A 25,796-nucleotide genomic window follows, 5' to 3' on the forward strand; every position below is an offset into this window, starting at 1 on the left:
ATAAAAATTTTAATTCTTTTAATAAAAAAAAACCATAGAAATTCATATAAGTCCTATGAATTAAATAATTATTTTCATAAATGAAAATGGAAAATAAATGCACATAAATAAAATTGTAGGCCCTACAAATTATTTAATAATCATCTTAAAAAAATAAAAATGAAAAATAGCTTCATCTTTTTTGTTTCCCAACGCATGCGCTATCTATTTTAATATTTATCCTAATTAATTTTCTCCTCCAAGTAAAGTCACCGTGTGGAAGTTGCCAAGAAATTTCCTTCTTTCTTTGACCAACGCGTATGCTTTTTTCTCATCTTTCAAGATTGTTTATTATTATAGGACCAACTTGTAATTATATTATTATATCATTCACTGCCGCGTCGAGTACTTCTCTGTGTCTATTGAAGTTATATTGAAGAGTCATTACTCAGTATCCCTAAAACGTAGTAATCAGGCTTACATACACAAATGGCTTCTTCCATGACCTTACATGGAGCTTCTTCCTCTTCTTTTTCCACCCGTCCACGGCCTTATGATGTGTTCTTGAGTTTTAGAGGCAAAGATACCCGCGACAATTTTATTGCTCATCTATACAACGCTTTGATTCAAAAGGAAATCTATACCTACATAGATGACCAACTTAGGGGAGGAGATGAAATTTCAGAAGCACTTTTCAAAGTCATCAAAGAGTCGAAGAATGCAATCGTTGTACTCTCTGAGAACTATGCATCGTCCACCTGGTGCTTGGACGAGTTGATGGAGATCCTTAAGTGTATGGAAACAAAGCACGTCTTGCCAGTGTTTTACAAAGTAGATCCATCGGACGTACGCCATCAAAAAAAGAGTTTTGGTGAAGCACTAGCCAAGCATGAAAGCAGATTCAAAGAAGACACTGTGAAGAGTTGGAAGATAGCACTAACTAAAGTTGCCAATTTATCCGGCTTCCATTTGGAGAAAGGGTATTTCTGACCTTATTTTTATACCACCAAAATAATTTATTTGCGCATGGATTAACCTTGATCGCTCTTTGCTAGACACCTACTTTTATGCATGTGCAGCACAAATGAACCATTTTACGCAAATAAATGTTAATCACTTTAAAAGTACTCAGCTTATTTCTTAACTTTTTGCGTCCAACCAAATAAACTCATTATACTGTTTTGTTTAAGACCACGTAATTTACTTTAATAATATATGGATGATCTAATTGTTGAGGAAGAAATTTTCTTATTTATTTATTTATTTATTGACATGTCCACACAAGAGGGGGAGGGAGATTCGAACTAGTGACCTATGCTTCATTAGGCGTGGTCCCAGCCGATTAATATTTTTCTTGTGTCCTACAATATAATATTATTCATTTGGTGAAACTTCACTTAACCCCCTAAACTTACATTATTATCTCTCAAAGTTCAAAAATTCTCAATTTAGTATAACGAACTTTTAATTTTTTGCAATCTCATCAATCCGTTAGGTTTTTCCGTTAAATCCTGTCAAAATTCACAAAATACCAATTATTTTAATTACAAAAAGTAAAAAAAATTGCAAATATTTAAGCGTGAGTATTTTTGCAAATTCTGTTAAATCTTCACCAACACTTGAATCTTGAAAAAAAATTTCCCAAAAAAGAGGGGTATTTGGTAATTATGACACCCTTCTATTAGGATTTAACCAAAAAACCTAACGATAGGGTGACATTGCAAAAAATTGGAAGTTTGATACATTAGATCGAGAGTTTTTGAACTTGAGAAGTGCTAGAGAGTCAAACAAATGAACTCAGAAAAAGTTTCAAACTGGTGTGGCAAACAAAGGAGAGAGAATTACATTTTTTTAATTTAAAAATCCTTGCCACATCAATTTGGAACTTTTTCTTGGTTCTTTTGTTTGACTCTCTAGCACTTCTTTTTGAACTTTGAGGAGGCGATTGCAAAAGTAATGAAAATTCATAAGGTTAAGTGCTACTGAAGTTTGTTATTTCTAACAAATTTAATCATTATGATTTTTTTTTTTTTTTTTTTTTTGTCACAAGAACTCTAAATTCTTTTTGTATTTTTCACATTTAGGATCATATTTTTAAAATTAGTCATATTTTCAGGGGATAAGAACTTATATTTAAATAGTTTTCATTAAACTATTTAGTTTTCCATTAGTTATATGGAACACATAAACTATTTAAGACAACATAAAGGTCATTTTACATAATCTGATATAAGTAATTTCTGTGCTACAATCATAGGAGACTTCACCCTTCATAATATAAGTTTTCACCACCTATTTCAAATAGCAGGGTCTACCTGAATGTAATACTTAACTTTTGTGGTATTTTGCTACGTTCTAATTAAAGTTTAGTGGAAATATATTTTATCCCATTATTATTGAATGGTGCAAGATCAAACAATTCAATTTAATAAGAGATTAAACATTTTGGAATTAAATAAACCCTTAAGATTAAAAAAACATTTACAAAAAAAAAAATGCGGTTACATTTTAGAATAAAATGAAAAAACACTCTTGATATGTATCAACAAGGCAAAACAAATTAAATTCTTGAATGAAAAAAGAAAAGTTAAGTTTAGTAACAAAAACAAAAATCCTTAGGAGGATTAATTGAGATATAGGGAGGGAAGGGTTAAATCAAATCTTGTTGCATACCATTCTCATTTGTTAAAAGAAATCGAACAAATGTATGTAAATCATGTTCTTATGTCTTTTCATGTGACTACTCCAACTCACTAAATGTTTTTTTTTTTTTTTTTGTTCTGCACTGGTAGGAATGAATTTGAATTTATCCAACGAATTGTTCAACTTGTGATCTCAAGAATGAACCGTCATACATACTTAAATGTTGCCAAGTATCCAATTGGACTAGAGTCTCGTGTACGAGATATCAAAGATCGTTTTTTAAGTCTAGGAATGAGTGACAGACACAAAGTAGGAATCTTTGGAGTTGGTGGAATTGGTAAGACAACTATCGCAAAAGCGATCTATAACTCGATTGCTGATCAATTTGAAGATAAATGTTTTCTTGCAAACGTTAGAGAAAATTCAAAGCGAGAGGGTGGTCTAGTCCAATTGCAGAAGACACTTCTTTATGATATCCTAGGCGACTCAAACTTGAAGATTCGCAATGTTTATCAAGGAATCAATGTCATAAAGGAAAGACTTTGCAATAAAAAGGTTCTTTTAGTTCTTGATGATGTGGATCAATTGATTCAGTTAGATGCATTATCTGGAGAATATGATTGGTTTGGTTTGGGGAGTATAACCATCATAACGACAAGAGATGCACATTTACTTGCTAAGCATAAAGTTAATTTAGCATACAAGATGAAGGAATTGGATAACAATGAAGCTGTTCAGCTCTTTAGTCGACACGCCTTCCAAAGTGATAAACCTAATGATGATTTTGTTGAACTCACTGAAAAATTCCTACTTTATGTTGGGGGCCTCCCACTAGCTTTAACGGTGTTAGGTTCGGATCTATATGGAAGAGACAAAAATCATTGGAAAAGTGTATTGAAAAAGTACGAAAGAATTCCTCATAATTATATTCATGAAAAGCTTAAAATAAGTTATGATGGATTGGAAGAGAATGAGAAAAATATTTTTCTTGACATTGCTTGTTTCTTCAAAGGAGAGAATGCAGAATATGTCACTAAAATACTAGACAGTTGTGATTTCTTTCCGGATATTGGTCTTAAAGTGCTTATGGATAAGTCTCTCATAACTATTGATCAGAATGAAAGATTGATGATGCATGACTTATTGCAAGATATGGGTAGGAAAATTGTTCGTCAAGAATCACCCAATGAACCTGGCAAACGCAGTAGGTTGTGGTTTCATGAAGACGTCCGTGATGTATTAGAAGAAAATATGGTATGACTCATAAAAACACTTTTAGTTTTACATTTTGCAAATGTTGATGGAAAAATAACACGCATGCGCGCGCACACACCACCATAAAAACTAATTTGGCTCATTTGTGTATGCGATTTTTTTTTTTGGTATTCTTTATATAATTTTTTTGTTGTATTCAAAATTGTGAATACCGATCTTTTTTTTTCTTTTTTTTTTTTTTTTAAAAAAAAAATTAGGTTTAGATGCTTTAGAGAATACGAAACAAAATTAGAAAAGATGTTTCAGAAGGTAAATTAAATTGAATATATTTGGAAAAAAAAAATTCTAAATTCTAAATTTTAAAAATAAAAAATTTGAAGTTCGAAAATCATCCCTAAGGGGTAGTAGAGGGTGACTCTTGTTGTGAGTGTTGTGTCTTACATTGAGAAAATATAAAAGAAAAGAGTGCTTAATATACATAAATGGATCTTAGCCCATTAGCTTAGACTTTTGGGCTAGAGTTGTGTTCAATTATGTATATTAATGTACTCTTGGTAAAAACTCCATAATCGCTTTATCTCCCAACAGCTCTACCACCCCCGGGTGTCTTCGGGTGGCCGAGTCACCCCAAACAGCGGTTGGGGGTGGAACCTTGGGTTTTTTTTTAATTATTATTTTTTTGCTTTTTGTTTTGTTTTGTTTTTGTTTTTGTTTTTTTTTTTTTTTTGAGTTAAGTTAAAAAGATTTGAATTGGGCGTAAAAATTTGGGTTGGGTTAAAAAAATTAGAGTTGGGTGTAAAAGACACCCAAACATAAACTCAAAAAATAATTAAACATAAAACATCACCCAAACATGTATTTGGATGTAGGTAGGATGCCTTTAATCCAAAAGAATAAATAAATCATAAAGGAAATTGGCTTTTATGCTTTGTCAAAGATATATATAATTTTTATGAGTATTGTACTTTTTATTTTATAAATAAGAAAGAATAATAAGTAAATATGAGAAAAAAAGAAAAAGAAAAAAAAGAAGCACCACAGGTAGCCAGATTGATGGAATATAAGTTTGCTTCATTTTCATAAAATAATGTGTGTATATATGAGAATAAAATTATAATTCTATCAAGTCATATATATATATATATATGACTTGATAGAATTATAATATATATATATATATGTATATATAAAATTCTAGCAAGTGATAAAGTAGGGAGAACTTCATGTTTTCATTTTGTTGCCACATTTATGCATTATCTTACTAGGGAACAAACAAAATTGAAGGCATACTAGTGGAATTGCCGGAACGAGACTTGATACAGTGGAGTTCCAAAGTGTTTGTGAAGATGAAAAGGCTCAGATATTTTATATGTCGTAATGCAAACTTTTCTACAAAGCCGACTTATCTCCCTAATGAGTTAAGAGTCCTTGATTGGACTGAATGTCCTTTAGAATCTCTGCCATCCAATTTTCATGGACGGAAACTCACTATTCTAAAAATACGTAATGGCCTCTTTAAAGGACTCAATGGCGGATTTCAGGTATGATTGTAATTTTTAATGTTTTTTCTTTAAAATTTTGTTGTAAACTTCTTTGAAGCTTATTTTACCCCTTTCTTTTTTTCCTTTGCAGAATTTATCAAACCTGATTATTATGGAATTCATTCGACTTAAAAGCCTAACTGAAATTCCTGATATTTCAAGAATTCCAAATTTACAAGAATTACGTGTTTCTCGTTGCAAAAGTTTAGTTAAGGTTCATGACTCTGTTGGATTCCTTGATAAGCTTACCCTTATGTCATTTTTCGAATGCTCTAACCTTATTCATCTTCCAAGTAGCATTCTTCAGTTACAGCATCTCGACTATCTTTGTGTCCGAGGGTGTCCAAAACTTGTAACAAATGTGAGGGATGAAAGACAATCCATGCTCCCAATTGTGTCCATAGAGGGAAGAACAGAATTATTTTTATCGCCTCCTCCAGCGAATTTAAGCATTTCCGATGTTGGTTGTTCCTCGGTTGGGTTTCCGGCACTAACACGACTGGTTCTTGATAAAATACATTTCTCTGGGACACTTTTCCCTTCCACTTTAGAGGTGTTAGATATATCAGGGAGTGAAATTGTTAGTCTGCCTGTATGGATCAAAACATTTGTTAGATTGAGGTGGCTTGGGTTTGCCCAATGCAAGCAACTTCAAGAAATTCTAGAACTTCCAGCAAATATAAAAGAAATAAGTGCTGGCGGATGTGTTTCATTGGAAAGTTTTCCGCAAATATCAAAAGAAAATCAATTCAATACAAGTCAGTTGCCAGCGTTAGAGTGGATTGAATTGACTGACTGCGCTAAAATGGCTAAGAAAATAGGGAATCAGGTGGAAGATTTTTTATTGAATAAGGTATGTCTATCTCTCTCTCTCTTTCTTATGTACGTATTTGTATGTGTCTTGGTTTATGGGTTATACTTGAGAAAATTCTTGATATTCAATAGGTACATTATAAGGACTCTTTTTCCGGTGGAATTGTATTTCCTGGAAATAGGATACCAGACTGGTTCCGCCATAGTAGGGACTGTTCATATGGTAGTCAATCATGTATAATAGATATTAAAGGGCTCCCTCCTTTGGATGAGATCCAAGGAATTGTTTTTTGTGCTCTTCTTCAACCCATTCGTGAGGGCTTCCATGATAATACTATAGATGTGGTTCAGTTTACGATGAGGCATAAAGGTATAGACATAATTGGTAGACTGAGAGAATTCAAGTTTGTGGAATCAAAAAATGTATGGCATGACTACTTCGACCTAGAATATTTTGAGCTAAAGGGTGGCAGTTTGCAAGTTGAGTTGTCTATAATTTCACGGATGTTCGTCAGAAGTGTCGGAGTTCATATTATACACAAGGATGCAGAGAATGCGAAAGATCATCCAGATGTGACCCACATGGATTTTCATTTCTCTAGTGATGAATCCAATGGAAGAAGAACTTATTTCTTGGAAAGTTCATCCGCAGAGGACGAATCCGATGAAGAAATTGAAAATTCAGTGTGTTCAATCGAAGAGGATGAAGTCGATGAAGAAAGTGAAATTCCAAAATGTTTAACCAGAAAGGATGAACGCAATAAGATTGAAAGGATTCGTCCATCTAAGAGCCGATGTGACGACGATGATGATAATGGTGATCATTACAACTTGGAATCCAGTTGTTTTTCAGTAAGGACTCCTTACCTTACCTTAACTTAATGCTTGTTAATTTTGTTATTGGTTAACTGGTTTGCAGCCCAATGTTGATGCTAGTATATATTTATTTGTCCACTTAATCATGGATCAGGTTTTTCTGGCTTGGAAACGGTGTTTAGGGTGCAAATGACAAATGGGGTTCCATATTTGAGAGAGAGCCACTAGCTTGAGTTCCCATCTCAATTCGCAGGAGATGGATGTAGAAGGAACTCCTGCACTCCATGGACATGTATTGATTATTTGGAAATTTCATCCTCAGAGTACGAATCCGATGAAGAAATTGAAAATTCAGTGGGTTCAATCAAAGAGGATGAATTCGATGAAGAAAGTGAAAATTCAGTGTGTTCAATGAAATCGATGAAGAAAGTGAAATTGCAATGGGTTCGATCAAAGAGGATGAAGTCAATGAAGAAAGTGAAAATTCCATGGGTTCAATCGAAGAGGATGAATGCAAAACAATTGAACGGATATCAGATGGTATTCAATCATCAAAGAGGCGCCGTGATGATGCTTGTAACTTGGAATCCAATTGTAACCCACAACAAATGAGGAGTTATTTTTCGGTAAGGACCTTTTAATGCTTGTTAATTTTGTTTTTGGTTAACTGCTTGGTACTGTGAGTTTAGAGGGCTGTTGTAGCTTTTGGGTCTTACCTGTCCACTTAATTATCTAATGATATATTGATTTGTCCACTTCATTATGGATCAAGTTTTTCCTAAATTGAGATGGTGTTCCATATGGGAATCTCTGGGACATATTTAGCACCTTTGAGTCTCTCAACCCAACCTCACATTCCTTCTACTCTTCCAGCAGCATAGCCAATTGTCACATTTAGAAGGAACTCCTGCTCTTCATGGATACCACATGCCTGCAGAGTGGCAAACACAGAACTACTCACAGCATTAGATGGGTTCGATCTATCATATTCTTATCATTACGGGATTTGGTTTTATTGTATTTGATTGTCATGAACTCAAATCATATTTGCATACATCCATAATTTGATTGTCATGGGAAACTAGTCAGGCCTTCATTTGGTGTGGAAAAGTATTCCTGGAGGAGCATATTTCCAACTTGACACTCAGAAATTCAAAATACTCAAAAAATTGACTCTGGCTTAAGTTCGTCCCGGAATAATTAAGTTTTTACTTTGTGTGCTACTTACCAGTTAATAGAAGGATCTCTAGGACCAGCCTTAATTTCACTTTGAAGAGCATTGCAAAAAGATCCATCCATTTTGCAAGTGTTTGCCCAACTATAGGTATAGCGAAGTTAAGTGCAGAAATTTGGGACTGTTTTGTTTTGGAAATGTAGAGGGTGGGTTTTGCCAACATCAGGTTTAGGATGTATGCATTATCAAGAAGTTAACTACAAGAAGTTTCTAAACATATATATAAATTCAACATCGACAGGAAGATGATAACAAAAAAAGACAGTGGTCGATCTGTACTTATAAATAGGTCAGATATGCAATGTCTAATTTACTTATATGCATGTTTGTGATTATGCTTATGTATTTTTTGCATAATGGTACTAGAGATGAACTGAGATTCTAGTATTGTGCTGGTTGGTGTTTTTTTTATTAGATTCTACAATTCCTATTTTTGATAATTTTAGGAAGAAATCTATCCCGTGGACCATTGAGTGGCGGTTTCACTCATCAAATGTCGTTTTGCATGATCACGGGTGAGTTGTCTTATGAACTCTTATACAGAGGAGAACAATTCTTTCTTAGTAATTCTTATCCTCTTACAGAAACCTGTTGGCATGGAATTTTTTTTTTAAAAAAATAAAATAAAATTGATGCATGAGTCAATTGTATGGAGAACTGATGCAATTAATGTTGTTTCAGTGGTCTGCTGTCAAGTTTCTATTATTTTTTTATGTAGCATGCATAAAACATGGCCTCTTACCTAAAGTATTTGTTGTCCTTAGTTTACGACTTAAATGTTAATGGATGGCTGGAAATCTAATGTAGGGCTGAGATGGCATGAGATTTCTCTTATTGTATCAAATGCTGCAGCCTTACTTCCTGCATTTATGGTCCTTCAAAAGAAGGTAAGATCCAAGTCATGAGGGCTTGGTTCAAAACAAATTGTATCTGAAAGCTTCTAATCATGACACTCTTAATGTGCAAAGTACTTTGTTGCCTTATGCAAGCATGTGCAGAGTGGGTCATCTTCATGTCTAGTGGAATTTCAAGGCATATTATACATGCATAAATATATCTGTTCATGTGTACACATATAGATATGTTTTGGAGATTGATAACAATCTTGGGGGATATCTAAAATCTTGCTTAGTGTGAGATTTCTCATCAAGTTTGTTCCCTTGCTTTATTGTATCTTGATTGTATCATCTGAAAATCTGGTCTAACTTGCTCTTCTTGTTTCAACATTCTCTCATCTTTAGTGAGAAGAAAATATTGTCAAGTAGGTTCTTTTTCTGTATTTGAAGGTTTACTTTTACTTGTCACCCTGCTGTCACCTTTTCTTCAGATGTTAATATTGAGTCACCACCTTCTATTGCATTCATGCAAGCGAATCTTCTATTAACAGCCAAAGAACCATTTAAGATTTACTTATGATTTTGAAACAGCTCAATGAAGGAAGTGATTATTTCTTGGGAAGTTCATCCGTAGAGGATGAATCCTATGAAGAAAGTGAAAATTCAGTGTTCAATCAAAGAGGATGAAGTCGATGAAGAAAGTGAAATTTTAGAATGTTCAATTGAAGAGGATGAACTCGATGAAGAAAGTGAAAATTCAGAACGTTTAACCGAAGAGGATGAACGCAATAAGATTCAAAGGATTCAACAATCTAAGAGCCGTTGTGACGATGATAATGATGATGGTGATTATAACTTGGAATCCAGTTGTTTTTCAGTAAGGACTCCTTACCTTACCTTACCTTAGTGATTGTTAATTTTGCTTTTGGCTAACTGCTTTTAAAGGGCTGTGTTGATGCTACTATATATTGATTTGTCCACTTCACCAGCTAGCTGTGAATTTACTTAAATTAAGGTACTGTGGTTTCTAAAAATGTACAAATTCAACAACTACAAGAATATGACAACAACAAAAAAGACACTGCTCGCACATATAAATATTTGCATTCTGTTAACCATACTGCAGCTGAAGCGCATGCTCATAGTGAAGTGGCAGCCGTGAGGAGTCCTACTGCAGCAGCTGAGGCTCCTGCTCCTAGTGAAATGGCAGCTGTGAAAAGCAAGGCTAGCTGCTGCTGCTGCAATTGATAAAGATGTTGCTGCAATTGATGAAGATGAAGCTGAGAAGAATTCTACTACAACAGATCAAGACAAGAGGAGAAGGAGTGAAGCTGTACAACACTTATCCAAGATAAAGTGCAAAGAAAGAGAAGTTGGATTCAAACCAACTTCCCATTCTAAGATTGAAGTAGAAAACCTTCAAGTTATTAATGTTAGATAACATTCTGTTTTCAATCTCTAGTTTCCAGCTTTTAATCAAAGTCATTGTAATTACTTAGAACACCTCATGTATAGTTCAAATAGGTTTCTTCCTTTGTAATTGCTTATGCTTATAAATAATGTTTTCCTTCAATGGTTTTGGAATTCTGTCAAAATCAGTCCATTAAAGTTTTCTTTACATTCAACCAACAGAAAGCAGCAGAGATGTAAGGCATATTACATGCCCACCAAAATAAACAAAAGAACATAATATGCTTCAAGAGAACGTCAACCAACGTTATAGCATTGGGAAGTGCTTTATATATCAACCTACAAAAACATTGATTAATTCAAGCCACATTTAAAGGGTATTAAAATATATGCTTAAAGGACTACATATTGGTTAGGATGTCAGAACTGGAGACTCCAAACTCAGAAATGGAAAAGGTTTTTTGCTTTTAAGAATAAGTTGAAAATTTCAAACCAGTTATGACCACATTCCTGCAATGAGAATTCAGGTTTAGCTTCAATATACACCGAAAGATTTGTCATTTCAAAATTCCAGATCAGAAGTTATCTTATTATGACAAGTTTTTTGACAAAACAAAAAAGAAAAAGTCCACAACAGATAACAAATAACAAATTAAAAGCTTAAATCAAATGTGAAAACTTCTTGTAGTGGCATCATTAAGAACAAGACCTGAGGTGCTCCGGGGGTATGGCATCATTAGAGCACATGCCTCTTTTTTTCTAAAATGCAGAGCTTTTTCACATTGAATTTCAGATGTGCAGAAGGAATGGAAACCCTTTATTACGTATAGGGGTCGGCAAATTAACCGTCTACCGATTACCAATCGTCTGTCGACTACGACCGAACCAAAATTAATTGTCAACCAACTTATGTGAGTCCAAAATCAGTATGGATTCTTTATACCGACGTCGATTCAGTTTGGTTAACTAAACCGAACCGAACCGTCAAATTTGACACAGTTTAAGGCTTTGACGGATGAACTTTGCGAAGTGATGTTATGTTAAAAATATTTGATAAGCTTTTTGCATCTTATATTCTTATTGTTTGCATCTTATGTTGAATAAGTTTTTTTAGCCAAAAATAAAAATAAAAAAAAAAACAATTTGGGCCGAATAACTATTTTTGGCCCATTTAAAAATAGCATTGGCCCAATTAAAAAAGCTCACAGTTAACCGATTGAAATTAACTTAAAATTTCAAGATAATTTGTTATCGAAATGAAATCGGTGAATTAACCGACAATTTTGATTAACCGACCAATAATGACTTTACCAAACTGAACCAAACCGATAATGATTTAGTGTAGTTGTTCGAGGGAAAATGAGAAAAAAGATGTTGATTTCTATGGCTCTTCAAATATACATTTTTGGATTACATTACATACTTGAAAATGTTCTAAATATGTCATCAAATGGCAGCTTAATCAGGTGAGGACTAAATCTCATGAAGTGGAAGTTACTAATTCGAATCTCCTTCCCCTTGTGCGAACATGAAAAAATATATATATATATATATATATATATACAAAAAGGTTCTAAATGGTCTATTAATTTAGTTTATTCATCCAAAAAAAAATAAAAATTGATTGATGGGATATTAGAAATGGGAAAACATGAATACATACCATTTTATGAGGGTGAATGCATCCCGTAAATGATTTAAGAATTATCCTTTCTATGCTAGTACTTGAGCAACCATTTTACTTAATTGATTCCAAAATGAATGGAGTAATGTTACAAGTCCCTTTTTTATTACTCTTGTGTTACTCCAAGAATGATGTGGCTCTTAAAATCACTATTGAACTTGTGATTGATCATTATTGAATTTTGATCAAATAATGATTTTAAAAGCCACCTCATTTTTTGAGGGATATAAGATTGACTTTTAAAATTACTCTCTTAGGCCTGCTGGGCAAGTGATGCAAAATATCATATATGTATGTTAATGACTGGATACATATCATATGTAATGGGTTTGTGAACATGCATGTTAATTAATTACCATGAACATACCATCCATATATTCCTCAATTATTGTTATTATTAATTTTGGGCAAACAAATAAAGCCTAACAAATTTGACTTGAAGATATTTCCTATATATATATTCTTTTTGAGCAACCATTATCTAATTGCATCTAGAAATGTATAAAGCCATATATATCGTGTGGCCAAACTATCATCCGGGTCGTCAATTTGATTACTAATTTACCATTTTTCTACAATATTATTTCAAACACCGTGTGGAAGTAATTGCCAATTTGCCAAGAATTTTCTGGTCTCTCTTTTATCAACGCGGAAGCTGAAACATGACTCTATTTCACATGGCTCTATTTCGTAGCCTTATAATGTTTGGTAAATGACTCTTTCTTCTATTGAAAAAAAAAAAAAAAAAAAGTTTGATTGATGGGACATTGAAAATAGAAAACATGAATGCATTATACATATTATTTTATTAGGTTGATCATACATCCCTCAATTGATATTAGAATAATCCTTTAATTTTCTGCTAGTTGTGCAAACATTTTACTTAATGGATACCAAACTGAATGGTGTTGGGCAAGTGATGCAGAAGATCGATCACACATGAGGAACTGGTATGGTATTATTCCAACTATTTACAGTAGAGGAAGATAATGCAAATTATGAAAGAATATATCATCATCATTTATTTCCTAATTGACTACTGACTGATGCATTTATTCAGGAAATAAATTATTATGAAACTTGACGATCCATTTAGTTACATATATATATATATATATATTTTTTTTGAGAGAAAGTTATATATATATATATGTGATGGGTTTGTGATCATGCATGTTACCTTGAACATACCATCCATTATTCCTCAATTATTGCTATTAATTATTTCGTGGAAACAAAGAAAGCCTTACAAATTTTACTTCAAGATCTAAATGAGAAGTGTACGTTAAACCAACGTCCATCTATCATCCAGGTCAGTTTAATTAATTACACATTTAGCATTTTTCTACAATTCAAGTAGACCGTGTGGAAGATGCCATGGCTCTAATTAACTTTCCCACTACTTTTCGTTGCAGAAAAGGATTTATGTGTCGAAATCGGTAGGGTGACCAGTTGTAGAAGATAGAGTATGTGTTGGCAAAACATTATCACAAAAATAGTCTCCTTTAAAAAAATAAAAATTTTCGTTTTTTAAAACAATTTATTTTTAAATAAAAAATTTCGTCTTTTTTTTTTTAAAAAAAAAAAAAAAATCGTTTTTTTAATTAAATTATTATTTTTTTTTTTGAATTTATAATAGTATTTTTGTCTTATTGAGAAATATGTATGAATATTTTTATCTTTTTGCTAAATTTAAAAAGACATGGACAATATTTTATTAATTTAGAAGAACATTATCAATTGATGATAATTTAAAGAGTGGATAAACTTTACCCAATTTTATAATTTGAGTTTAAAATTGAAAAAAATCCTAATCAACTGCAAAGAGGCATCAAGATATAGGAAGTTGCCCAAGGAAGATCACATTTAATGTTTATCCTCGGCAGTTGAACAAAATAATTGTAAAAATTAATAGGACAATTAAATCTCTCAGTTCTTATCATTATGAGACACCGACCTCAGGCTCACCAACTGTAATATGTGCTATGGGCGTTGGATCACATTAATTTTCTCCTCCAAATAAAGTTACGTGTTCCGTGTGGGAGGTGCCAAGAATTTTCCGCGTATGCTTTTTCTCATCTTTCAAGATTGTTTATTAATTAATTATAAGGAAGCTGCCAAGAATTTTCTTCTTTCTTTGAAGTTTGAAGAGTAATTTAGCTTATATTTAGGTCATATTGGAGGAGTTTATGTTTCGATTTTGTTTTATAATTTTTTTAAATAAAAATTTCGGTTTTAAAAAGATTAAAAAATTTCCTTTAAACAAATCTGAATGCATGGTTTTTTTTTTTAGAAAGTTTAGCTATCTCTTTAATGAGTTAAGATTTAATTGATAATATAAATTAAATTTTTAAATAATAAAGATTAGATGCATTTATATAAGTTAAACATCTCCTAAATTAACAAGAAAAATAAAAAACAAACTTAATTGAAATCTTAACTCGTTACTCTCATTTTATCCTATATATAATTTTAGCCTACATATACATACAGCACTCATTACTCTCATTTTATCTCTAAAACATACGTAGTAATCAGGCTTGCACACAAAATCGCTTCTTTCATGGCTTTCCCAGTAGTAGCTTCTTCTTCCGTCATTACCCGTCCAGGGCATTTCGATGTGTTCTTGAGCTTTAGAGGTGCAGATACCCGCAACAATTTTATTACTCATCTATTCAAGGCTCTAGATCAAAAGGGAATCTATACCTACATGGATGACAAACTTGAAGGAGGAGAGGAAATTTCATTGGCTCTTCTCAAAGCCATCAAAGAGTCGAAGATCGCAATAATTGTACTCTCTGAAAACTTTGCATCATCCACATGGTGCTTGGACGAGCTGAAGGAGATCCTTGAGTGTAGAGAAAACAATCAACAAACCGTTCTGCCAGTGTTTTACAAAGTACTTCCCTCAGATGTACGATATCAAAACAAGAAATTTGGTGAAGCCTTGGCCAAACATGAACGCAGATTCAAGAAGGAAATTGTGCAAAGGTGGAAGGAAGACCTAGAGAAAGTTTCCAAATTGTCCGGCTACCATTTGACGAAGGACAGGTATTTCTGACCTTTTATATATATACATGCAAAATAATTTATTGAATTAATGTAGTAGTCGCTTGCACATGGATAACATTAATTGGATCGTTCTTATAGCTTACTTATGCATGTGTAGCACATGTGAACTATTTTACACAAATAAATGTTAACTCACTTCTAAAGTACTTATAGCTAGCTTGTTTCCTAAATTGTTGTGTTCAAGAAATTAAATTTATTAAATTATTTTGTTTAGGACCACATAATTTACTTAAATAATTTATGGATGATCTAATTGTTGAAGATGAACTTTGCATTTATTCTTGTATGCAAAGATTCAGATGTTTGTCAATATTTAATGGAATTTGTAAAAATACACATGTTTGAATCTTTACAATTTATTTTTTTCAAAGAAAAAATTAGAGTATTTTGAAATTTTGATAGAATTTAACCAAAAAAAAACTGACAAATGGGTGACATTACAAAATAAATTAAAAGTTCGATACACTAAATTGAGAGTTTTTAAACTTTGGGAAGTAATTGCAAAAGTTTTTCAATATTTTAAAAGTTAAGAACAATTAAATTATTTAATCTGAAAAATTTGGTAAAAATAAAGAAAGCTTCGATTCTTAAAACTTTGAATAAATCCAAATTGAATAGTGCAATACTGCAAACGACTTAAGATAAATATACATAATTTAGGGGATAAGAACTTCTATTTTAAATAGTTTTTATTATTAAATATTAAGTTTTCCTTAATTAAGTTATACGAAGCACATATATTTTGAAACTAAGATGTCATTTTTTTTTTTTTTTGTTCCTAAGAGATAGTTCAATTGGCTGGGACCACGCCTAATGAAGCGGAGGTCACTAGTTCAAATCCCCCTCCCCCCCTCTTGTGCGAATATGTCAAAAAAAAAAAAAAAGTCATTTTTTTAGATCTATATCAAGATGAATGAAATGAAAGCATTGTCCGAAAAATGAAAGATAAATTGAATTTTTTCAGTCAAAATTATTGGTTGGTTTACACTATTTGAAATTTAACTCACAAATTTAAGCACTAATTAAAAAGTAATTCTAGGTGGCCTACTTATGTCCCATTGAGAATGATGTATATATTAAAATCACCATTTGATCAAAATTTAATAATGATCAATCACAAGCCCAATGGTAATTTTAATAGCTACATCATTCTTAGTAAGATACAAATAAAACACAAATAGACCACCTCTAATTACTCCTAATTAAATGCAAAAGCTCCGACTTGTTACAAATTAGTATTACAATTAAACTTTTAACACGAAAATGTCATGCGGCAATGAATAAAGACAAAACTAAAAAACATAAAGAAAAAGGTCACTATGAGCCTGCACCCTTCTCTCCGCCTTTAATAAGATTTCCTATGTAACTAAGGCTGGCAATTTTGACACAACCCACGAATACGACACGAAGTTAGCAAGTATTGAGGTTAGGTTTATCGAGTTTGGGTCTTAATCGAGTCTACCCAATTAAGACCTGGCTAAATTCATGTCTAGCGGGTTGACCCGGTGGGTCCAAGGGTCAACTCGCCAAACACGTTTAAATTAATGAGTCTGGCGGGTCAGTCGGGTCTCGAGTGACCTGCCAAACCCGTCACCCATTTAAATTACAAAAAAAAAAAAACCCAAGCGTGTAAGTGTTGTAACCCGGACCTGGTAATGGTATAACCCTAAAAGTCCTAATTCCTAAACACACTCCCACGACTCACCCCACTACCCCAGCAGCTGCCGCCACCAGCACTCCAACTCCAAAACCAAATACCAACGTAATCTTGGATCGGCTCTCCTCTCTCCCTCTTGGCTCTACCTCTATCTCCCTCGAACCCTCTCTCATCTAAAAAGTGTGGCTTTCACACCCCTGCAGCCGCCAGCTTCCCCCCCACCCAAATTGGCGACCGGACTGTCACTACGCAATTAAGGTCACAACACTTTTCTCATTCACTTTGTTTCCCATAATTTCGTTTCAATTTTCTCTCTATTTCTCTATCTATCTACCTATCTATCTATATCTATCTCTCTGTTTGGTTGCTGTGAAATCAGTCCCCTGCAAAATTAATTAAAACTGATAAATTTATTTTAAAGTTACAATACCATCAGGAAATCAAACAATATATTGTAAATCAAACAATAAATCAAACGCTATATATATATATATTAAATTTTGTTACTTAATATTGGTACAAATAATTAATATTATTAATTAATTAATAGCCATAAATTAATGAATATAAAGCACATATATAGTGAAAGCATTGCATAATTTTTATTATTAATTAATAGCCATATATATTTTGTTACCTAATATTAATTAATAACCATAAATTAAAGAATTCAAAGCACATATAATAACCATATATAGTGAAAGCATTGCATATAAGAGACAAGAGCATTAACTAGTTTTATAAAATTTTAATGGGTTTGAATATATCTCTTAATATATGACGACATATACCAATTAAATTTTGTTACTTAGTATAGGTACCAATTAATATTGTTATCTAATTTTGTTAACCAGTTAATTAAATTTTGTTACTTAATATAGGTCCAAATAATTAATATTATTAATTAACTAATTTTTGACATGTGAAATAATGGCACGTCAATAATTATTGACATGTTAAAATGCCACATCAATAATTATTGACGTGTCAAAATGTTACACGTCAAGAAATTATTGACGTGTTACATTTGACAGGTCAAGAAAATATATTGAAAATAATAAGAGAAAAAAAATTATATGATCACATATTTTTAAAAAAATACTATATACTTAAAACTAAGATAATACATATATGTATTAATATTCCTACAATATTGAAAACGTGATATGTATTAATACTATATCACTTTAATTAATAACCATATATATTTTGTTACCTACTATTAATTAATAACCATAAATTAAAGAATATAAAGCACATATATATAATAACCATATATAGTGAAAGCATTGCATAATTTTTATTATTAATTAATAGCCATATATATTTTGTTACCTAATATTAATTAATAACCATAAATTAAAGAATTCAAAGCACATATAATAACCCCAAGCGTGTAAGTGTTGTAACCGGGACCCGGTAATGGTATAACCCTAAAAGTCCTAATTCCAAAACACACTCTCACCACTCACCCCACTACCACAACAGGCAGCAACCACCAGTCCCCCCTACCGAAACCAGCGACGCCAAACAACTGGACTGTCTTTCCTCTCTCCCTCTCCGGCACTCCCTCTCCCTCTCGGCTCTACCTCTATCTCCCTCGGATCCTCTCTCATCTAAAAAGTGTGGTTTTCACACCCCTGCAGCCGCCAGCTCCCCCCCACCCAAACCTGTGAGCGGACTGTCGCTACGCGATTAAGGTCACAACACTTTTCTCATTCACTTTGTTTCCCATAATTTCGTTTCAATTTTCTCTCTATTTCTCTATCTACCTACCTATCTATCTATATCTATCTCTCTGTTTTGTTGCCGAGAAATCTGTCGTTGGTTTAGAAAATGTGAGGGAAAAATTGGGTTTCTTCAAATCCAAGGGGTTTGCGTTTAATTTTTGGATTTGACCTGTTTTAAGATTGGGGGGTTTGACGATCTCCAGAGCCATAATTGTTTGTGTCTTATGAGTTTGTTGGTGTTTCTTTGTATGGGTTTCTTAGATTAAGTTTGGAGTTGTCTAGTTCGAGTGAGTAGCTTCTGTTTGGTTGCTGAGGAAAAAAGTGGGAAGTAAAAGGACACAGGAATTTTTTTTTTAGTCTACAAGCTCAGTTTACCAGTTTAGAGCATGGGTCGTGTCAGGTCGTGTCCACCCGATCTGACCCAATTATGTTAAATGGGTCGTGTCGGGTTACCCGGATATTTTTCGTATCATAATCGTGTCAGACCGGTTAACCCGATTAGCTAAACGGGTTGTGTTCGTGTCTTGGGTAATCGGGTCGCGGGTCCTAATTGGGTCTACTCGATTACCCGTTTTACCAGCCATTGTAACCATGATTTAATACAACATAAGGTCATTTTACATAATCTAATATAATTTCTGTTTTAGTACTACAATCATAGGCGACTTAACACTTCATAATATAATTAAGTTTTTAGCACCCATTTCAAATAGCAAGATCTACCTGAATGTAATACTTAATTATTATTGAATGGTGCAAGATGAAACAGTTCAATTTACTTAAAAATTAAACATTTTAAACAAAAATAACCCCTTCTGATACATAAAAAAGAAAATTAGAACAAATGCAGTTACATTTTAGAGTAAAATGCAAAAAACACTTTTGATATCAATAAGGCAAAACCAAATTCGAGAATGACTGAAAAGTGAAAAGTATGAGTCTTTTTACGGGAGGACATGTGATCAATCAATAGGAGGATTGAGATTTGTGGAGGGAAGGATTAAATCATATCTTGTTGCCTACCATTTTCATTTGTTACAAAGAAAAAAAAAGTATGTAAATCTTGCTCCTAAATCTTTTCATGTGATTACTCCAACTCATTTAATGTTTGTTTGTTTTTGTTTTTTTTTTTTAATCTTTTACGTTGGTAGGAATGAATCTGAATTTATAAACGAAATTGTTCGTGTGGTCTCAAAAATGCTAAGTCGTTCAAGCTTAAACGTCCCTGCCAATTATCCAGTTGGAATAGAGTCTCCTGTTAAAGACATCAATGCACTTTTAAGTATTGGAAAGAGTGACAAACGAATGGTAGGAATATTTGGAGTTGGTGGAATTGGTAAGACAACTATTGCCGAAGCGATCTATAACTCGATTGCTCACCAATTTGAAGATAAGTGTTTTCTTGAAAATGTTAGAGAAAATTCAAAGCAAGAGTATGGTCTACTCAAGTTGCAAGAGAAACTTCTTTCTCAGATCCTACGTGACTCAAATTTGAAGGTTCGCACTGTTAATCTAGGAAAAGATGCCATAAAGAAAAGACTTTGCATGAAAAAGGTTCTTTTAGTTCTCGATGATGTGGATGATTTGATCCAATTAGAAGCATTATCCGGAGAACTTGATTGGTTTGGTTTGGAAAGTAGAATCATCATAACAACTAGAGATAAGCAGTTATTAGCTACGCATGGAGTTGATTTAAGACACAAGATGAATGAATTGCGGGACTGTGAAGCTCTTAAAGTATTTAGTCGACACGCCTTCCATAGTGACAAACCTAATGACGATTTTGTGGAACTCACAGAACATGCATTATGTTATGCTGGGGGCAACCCACTAGCTTTAAAAGTGGTAGGTTCAAATCTATATGGAAAAGGCATAAATTTTTGGAAAAGTGAATTGGAAAAGTACAAAAAAATTCCCCACACAAGAATTTATAATGTTCTTAAAATAAGTTATGATGGATTGGAGGAAAATGAGAAAAATATTTTCCTTGACATTGCTTGTTTCTTCAAAGGGAAGGATGCTTCATATGTCACTCATATACTCGACAATTGCGATTTCTATCCACATAGTGGTATCAAAGTACTTATTGATAAGTCTCTAATACATATTCACTGTGGTAATTTGGTCATGCATGACTTGCTACAAGATATGGGTAGAGAAATAGTTCGTCAAGAGTCACTCAACAAACCTGGCAATCGCAGTAGATTATGGCATCATGAAGACGTCCGTTATGTGCTAGAAAAAAATGCGGTAAGACTCATAAAAACACCCTTTTAAATGTACATTTTGCAAAAATTGATAGAAAAATATCCACATACTTGCGCACACACATATACATGCACCATCCATCTCAAAACAAAGTATTTGGATGTACTTCAGTCCAAAAGAATAAATAAATCATCAATGAAATTGTCTTTTACTCTATTTCAAAGATTGATATAGTTTTTATGAGTGCTGTGCTTTTTATTTTATAAATATGGAAATACTTTTTATGAGTATTGTACTTTTTATATTATAAGTAAGTTAGAATAATAAGTTAATATGAGAAAAAAAAAATTGACATCTTGAATTTGATCACTTACTTTGAGAAACATTCTAATAATAAAAGTAAATTATCTATTATGAAAATCTTTTTTTTTTTTTTTTTTTTTTTTTAAAAAAAAAAGCAACATAGGTTGCTAGATTGATGGAATATAAGTTTGCTTCATTTTCATAAAATAATGTGTGTATATATAAGAATAAAATTATAATTCTAGCAAGTGATAAAATATGAAAAACTTCATGTTTTGATTTTGTTGACACACTTATGTATTGTCTTCACAGGGAACAGAAAATATTAAAGGCATATTAGTGGACTTGCCGGAACGAGACTTGATACAGTGGAAATCCGATACATTTGAGAACATGGAAGGGCTTAGATATTTTATATGTCGTAATGCAGAGTTTTCTGAAGAGCCTACTTATGTCCCTGATGAGTTAAGAGTGCTTGATTGGATAGAATATCCTTTGCAATCTCTACCATCCAATTTTCATGGACGGAAACTCACTATTCTACGAATATGTAATGGCCACTTCAAAGGAGTCAAGGAAGGATTTAAGGTATGATTGATATTTTTAATGTTTTTTTCTTTAGAATTATGTTGTAAACTTCTTTGAAGCTTATTTCATTCTATTTTTATTTTGCAGAATTTACCAAACCTGACTATTATGGAACTCATTGCACTTGAAAACCTAACTGAAATTCCTGATATTTCAAGAATCCCAAATTTACAAAAATTACATATTTCTGATTGCAAAAGTTTAGTTGAGGTTCATGACTCTGTTGGATCCCTTGATAAGCTTGTCTGGCTGTCATTTTTCAATTGCTCTAATCTTATTAGTTTGCCAAAAAGCCTCAAGGTGAAGTCTGGGGGAGGTCTTTATTTTCTAGGTTGTTCAAGGCTCGAGACCTTTCCTGAAATTGAGTGTAAAATGGAACAATATGGTTTAACTTTAGACGTATTTGATTGCATAAACCTTATCCATCTTCCAAGTAGCATTTTTCAGTTGAAGTTCATCTCGCTTTCTGTCTTATGCTGTCCAAAACTCGTTATGACTCCGACAAATGTGAGGGATGAAAGACAATCCCCAGAGGAAAGTAGAGATTTATTCTTATCACCTCCTTTACTGAATTCAAGCATTTCCGATGTTGGTTGTTCGTATTCGGCACAAACTGGACTGAAGCTTGATAGAATTCATGCCTCTTTTGATATCTTAACCATATCAGGGAGTGAAATTGTTAGTCTGCCTGTATGGTTCAAAACATTTATCAGATTGAGGGTGCTTCGGTTGGAAGGATGCAAGCAACTTCAAGAAATTCTAGAACTTCCAGCAAATATAGTAGAAGTAAGTGCCTGCAGATGTGTTTCATTGGAAAGTTTCCCACAAATATCAAGAGAAAATCAATTCAATACAAGTCAGTTGCCATCGTTAGAGTGGATTGACTTGAGTGACTGCTATAAAATGGCTGACAAAATAGGGAAGGTGGAAGATTTTGTATTGGATAAGGTATGTCTCTCTCTTATGTACGTGTTTGTATGTGTCTTGGTTTATGGTTTATACTTATGAAAATTCATGATATTCGTTTAATAGGTACATTATAAGGACTCTTTTGCTGGTGGAATTATATTTCCTGGAAATAAGATACCAGATTGGTTTCGCCATCGTATGGACTGTCCAATGGGGAGTCGCACATGTATAATGGATATTAAAGGGCTCCCTCATTTGGATGAGATCCAAGGAATTTTTTTTTGTGCTATTCTTCAACCCTTTTCTAATCGCATCATCGACGAAGATGCTCGGTTTACGATGAGGAATAGAGGAAGAGATATTCATAAATTGAGAGATTTCATTGGTATGAAATCAAAAAATGTATGGTATGAGTACTTCTTCCAAGAATCTTTTGAGCTAAAAGGGGAGTGTTTGCAATTTAGGTTGGTTACAAATCCAGAGTTGACCATCAGAAGTTTCGGAGTTCATATTATACACAAGCATGAAGAGAATGCGAACGATCATCCAGATATGCCCCCTGTGGACTTTTTTTTCTTTTCTGATGAAATTAATCATGACTGGAAAATTTCATCCATAGAGGATGAATCAGATGAAGAATGTGATAATTCAGTGGGTTCACTTACAAAGGATGAATCAGATGAAGAGCGGCCTGAATTGAGTGAGTGCGCTAAAATGGTTGAGAAAATAGGGAATGATCAGGTGGAAGAGTTTTTATTGGAGAAGGTATGTCTCTCTCTCTTATGTACGTGTTTGTATGTGTCTTGGTTTATGGGTCATACTCATGAAAATTCCTGATATTCGTTTAATAGGTACATTCTAAGGACTCTTTTGATGGAGGAATATTTCCTGGAAATAGGATACCAGACTGGTTCCGCCATCCTATGAAGTGTCGAATCGGGTGGAGTAACTCATGTATAATGAATATTAAAGGGCTCCCTCATTTGGATGAGATAATCATACAAGGAATTATCTTTTGTGCTGTTCTTAAATCCGATTTGTGCTCTGGCAACGCCGATTGTGTGCATTTCGCCAAGTTTACGATGGAGCATAAAGGTATAGAATTTGATAAAATGAAAGATTTCAATTATATGAAATCAGAAAATGTATGGTATGAGTACTTCGTCCTAGAATCTTTTGAGCTAAATGGGGACAGTTTGCTGCAAGTTAGGTTGGTTACAGATTTTCAGTTGTCCATCAAAAGTTTTGGAGTTCATATTATACACAAGCATGAAGAGAATGCAAACGATCAGCCAGAAATGACCCACGTGGAGTCTTGTTTCAGTTTTCGAGAACTTGTTAATTGTTTCCCGAAAATTTCATCCACACAGGATGAATCATCAACACAGGATGAATCATCCACAGAGGATGAATCAGATGAAGAAAGTGAAAATTCAGAGTGTTCAATCATAGAGGAGTCAGTGGTGTCAGTGGTGAAAAGGCTTGCAACTTGGAATCCAATTGTTATCCACAACAGATAAGGAGTTCTTTTTCAGTTACAATTTGGTATTTTCTCTTGCAATTTTGGGAACTATGTAGCAATTATGGACTTTTTCCCTTCCTATTCATGAATTATAATTTTCTTGAGGAAGTTTTCTACATGGTGTTTTTTAATCAAATTGTGTGCTCTTTATGTGATTTAGAAATTTTAGTACTTATGGTTTTTTTTTTTTTTTTAAGTAAAATTCCCTCCTATTGCTCCTTTAGTGTCAGATTCAATATCCTTTTCATAGGTTTGAATAAATTTTCACAGCTGGCTTATAATTTGCTTAGAGAAGCTCATTATTTTGTCTCTAAACATGTTGAGATCATTCTTTGTTATTTTCTTAGAATCTTAAACCGTATGTTATAACTTGATTGATGAAAGTTGCTACTTTTTTTACATATTTAAAATCGCAGTTTATTTTTTAAAATTATTATTATTATTATTATTATTATTGTTATTATTATTATTATTTTATCAAAAAAACACCTACTTCGAAAACACATTTTCTACGTTTTTCAAATTACAATTTTTTAAGAACGCAATCCCAAACAATCTATATTTTTTATAATTTTGTTTAAAATTATACTTTTTATTTATAAAATCGCAATGACAAATGTACCATAATTGTGTAACGGACTTTAAATCTGCACTTGATGCAGATAGATGCCCTTACCATAACTTAACTACAAGTACAACAAAGTGAATATATAACACCAGTAAATTAAGGTACTGTGGTTTCTAAAAATGTACAAATTCAACAACAGGAATATGATACACTGCCGGTCAATTCCATTCATCTCTCGAGCATCATTTTGGAAATGTGAGGGCGTCTCATCTTCAGATGGCAAAAATATTTGCATTCAACCTACACAAAGCCGCAGAGATGTGAGGCATAATACATGCCCACCAAAATAAAACAAAAGAACATAATATGCTTCAATAGAACTTCAACCAACGTCATAGCATTGGGAAGTGCTATATATACCTATAAAAACATTGATTCATTCAAGCCACATTTAAAGAGTGAAAATATATAACTCCAATCTGTTTAAAGGCTCCATATTGGTTAAGGATGTCAGAATTGGAGGCTCCAAACTCAGAAATGGAAAAGGTTTATGCTTTTAAGAATAAGTTGAAAATTTTAAACCAGTTCTGACCAAATATTGTAAGTTTGACCAAATATTGTCCTTCCTTGAAAGATAAACGTCAATTAAGTTTAACAATTGCTTCTGATTTTGAGTGTAAATCTATATGTTGAAATAATTAGAAACTTTTGGATTTCAGATGTGGGGAAGAAAATTGATGTGATAATGAAATTCAAAACAAAAATGTAACATATAGATCGAGCATTTTGAGGATAATTTCTCACCAATAATTTCATGGTTTCCAGGTTAATTTGAATAACATGGCTCAAACCGAGTTATATGTACGATGGACTGTAAGTTGGCTTCTTTCTTTTCATGATATAACTTAAATAAACATTAGGAATTAATCCCCAACAAAGCACTATTATATATTACATATGCCATATTCTAGGTTGGTGGGTCAGTAGTCCCAAGAAAATTTTTTAAACTGGTCATGTTCGTACACATTAGGGCATGGGGTTTGAATCCTGCAGTAATGGAAATCTCAA

The 25,796-nt window shown here is 32.9% G+C and overlaps 2 protein-coding genes across 3 annotated transcripts; both read left to right on the forward strand.

Moving 5' to 3' along the window:
* Positions 1–432: 432 nt before the first annotated feature.
* On the forward strand, positions 433–10,666 carry LOC132164640 (disease resistance protein RUN1-like). Of its 2 annotated transcripts, XM_059575182.1 has the most exons (10): positions 433–959; positions 2,772–3,876; positions 5,103–5,378; positions 5,470–6,231; positions 6,324–7,043; positions 7,162–7,633; positions 8,688–8,756; positions 9,049–9,128; positions 9,669–9,954; positions 10,204–10,666. In XM_059575182.1, exons 1-6 carry the CDS (start codon positions 469–471, stop codon positions 7,198–7,200), a joined length of 3,393 nt encoding a protein of 1,130 aa, XP_059431165.1. In that variant the 5' UTR covers positions 433–468; the 3' UTR covers positions 7,201–7,633; positions 8,688–8,756; positions 9,049–9,128; positions 9,669–9,954; positions 10,204–10,666. The 2 variants fall into 2 exon arrangements, with proteins under 2 accessions (XP_059431165.1, XP_059431166.1); XM_059575183.1 differs by lacking the exons at positions 8,688–8,756; positions 9,049–9,128.
* Positions 10,667–14,734: 4,068 nt separating this feature from the next.
* On the forward strand, positions 14,735–24,158 carry LOC132163746 (disease resistance protein RPV1-like). Its single transcript, XM_059574116.1, has 6 exons — positions 14,735–15,222; positions 19,782–20,475; positions 21,454–21,729; positions 21,817–22,677; positions 22,762–23,403; positions 23,490–24,158. Exons 1-6 carry the CDS (start codon positions 14,735–14,737, stop codon positions 24,156–24,158), a joined length of 3,630 nt encoding a protein of 1,209 aa, XP_059430099.1.
* The last annotated feature ends 1,638 nt before the right edge of the window (positions 24,159–25,796 follow it).

This window comes from Corylus avellana, chromosome ca10 (assembly GCF_901000735.1).
Source record: "Corylus avellana chromosome ca10, CavTom2PMs-1.0".
NCBI classification, from domain to species: Eukaryota; Viridiplantae; Streptophyta; class Magnoliopsida; order Fagales; family Betulaceae; genus Corylus; species Corylus avellana.

Excerpts from the sequence above, each read along its gene's own strand:
- LOC132164640 (XM_059575182.1), top strand. The coding sequence starts at position 469 with ATGGCTTCTTCCATGACCTTACATGGAGCTTCTTCCTCTTCTTTTTCC. Across the intron at positions 6,232-6,323 it reads AAGATTTTTTATTGAATAAG|GTACATTATAAGGACTCTTT; the intron begins GTATGTCTATCT and ends GATATTCAATAG. Across the intron at positions 7,044-7,161 it reads TGGAATCCAGTTGTTTTTCA|GTTTTTCTGGCTTGGAAACG; the intron begins GTAAGGACTCCT and ends ATCATGGATCAG.
- LOC132163746 (XM_059574116.1), top strand. The coding sequence starts at position 14,735 with ATGGCTTTCCCAGTAGTAGCTTCTTCTTCCGTCATTACCCGTCCAGGG. Across the intron at positions 20,476-21,453 it reads ACCCACTAGCTTTAAAAGTG|GGAACAGAAAATATTAAAGG; the intron begins GTAGGTTCAAAT and ends TTGTCTTCACAG. Across the intron at positions 22,678-22,761 it reads AAGATTTTGTATTGGATAAG|GTACATTATAAGGACTCTTT; the intron begins GTATGTCTCTCT and ends TTCGTTTAATAG.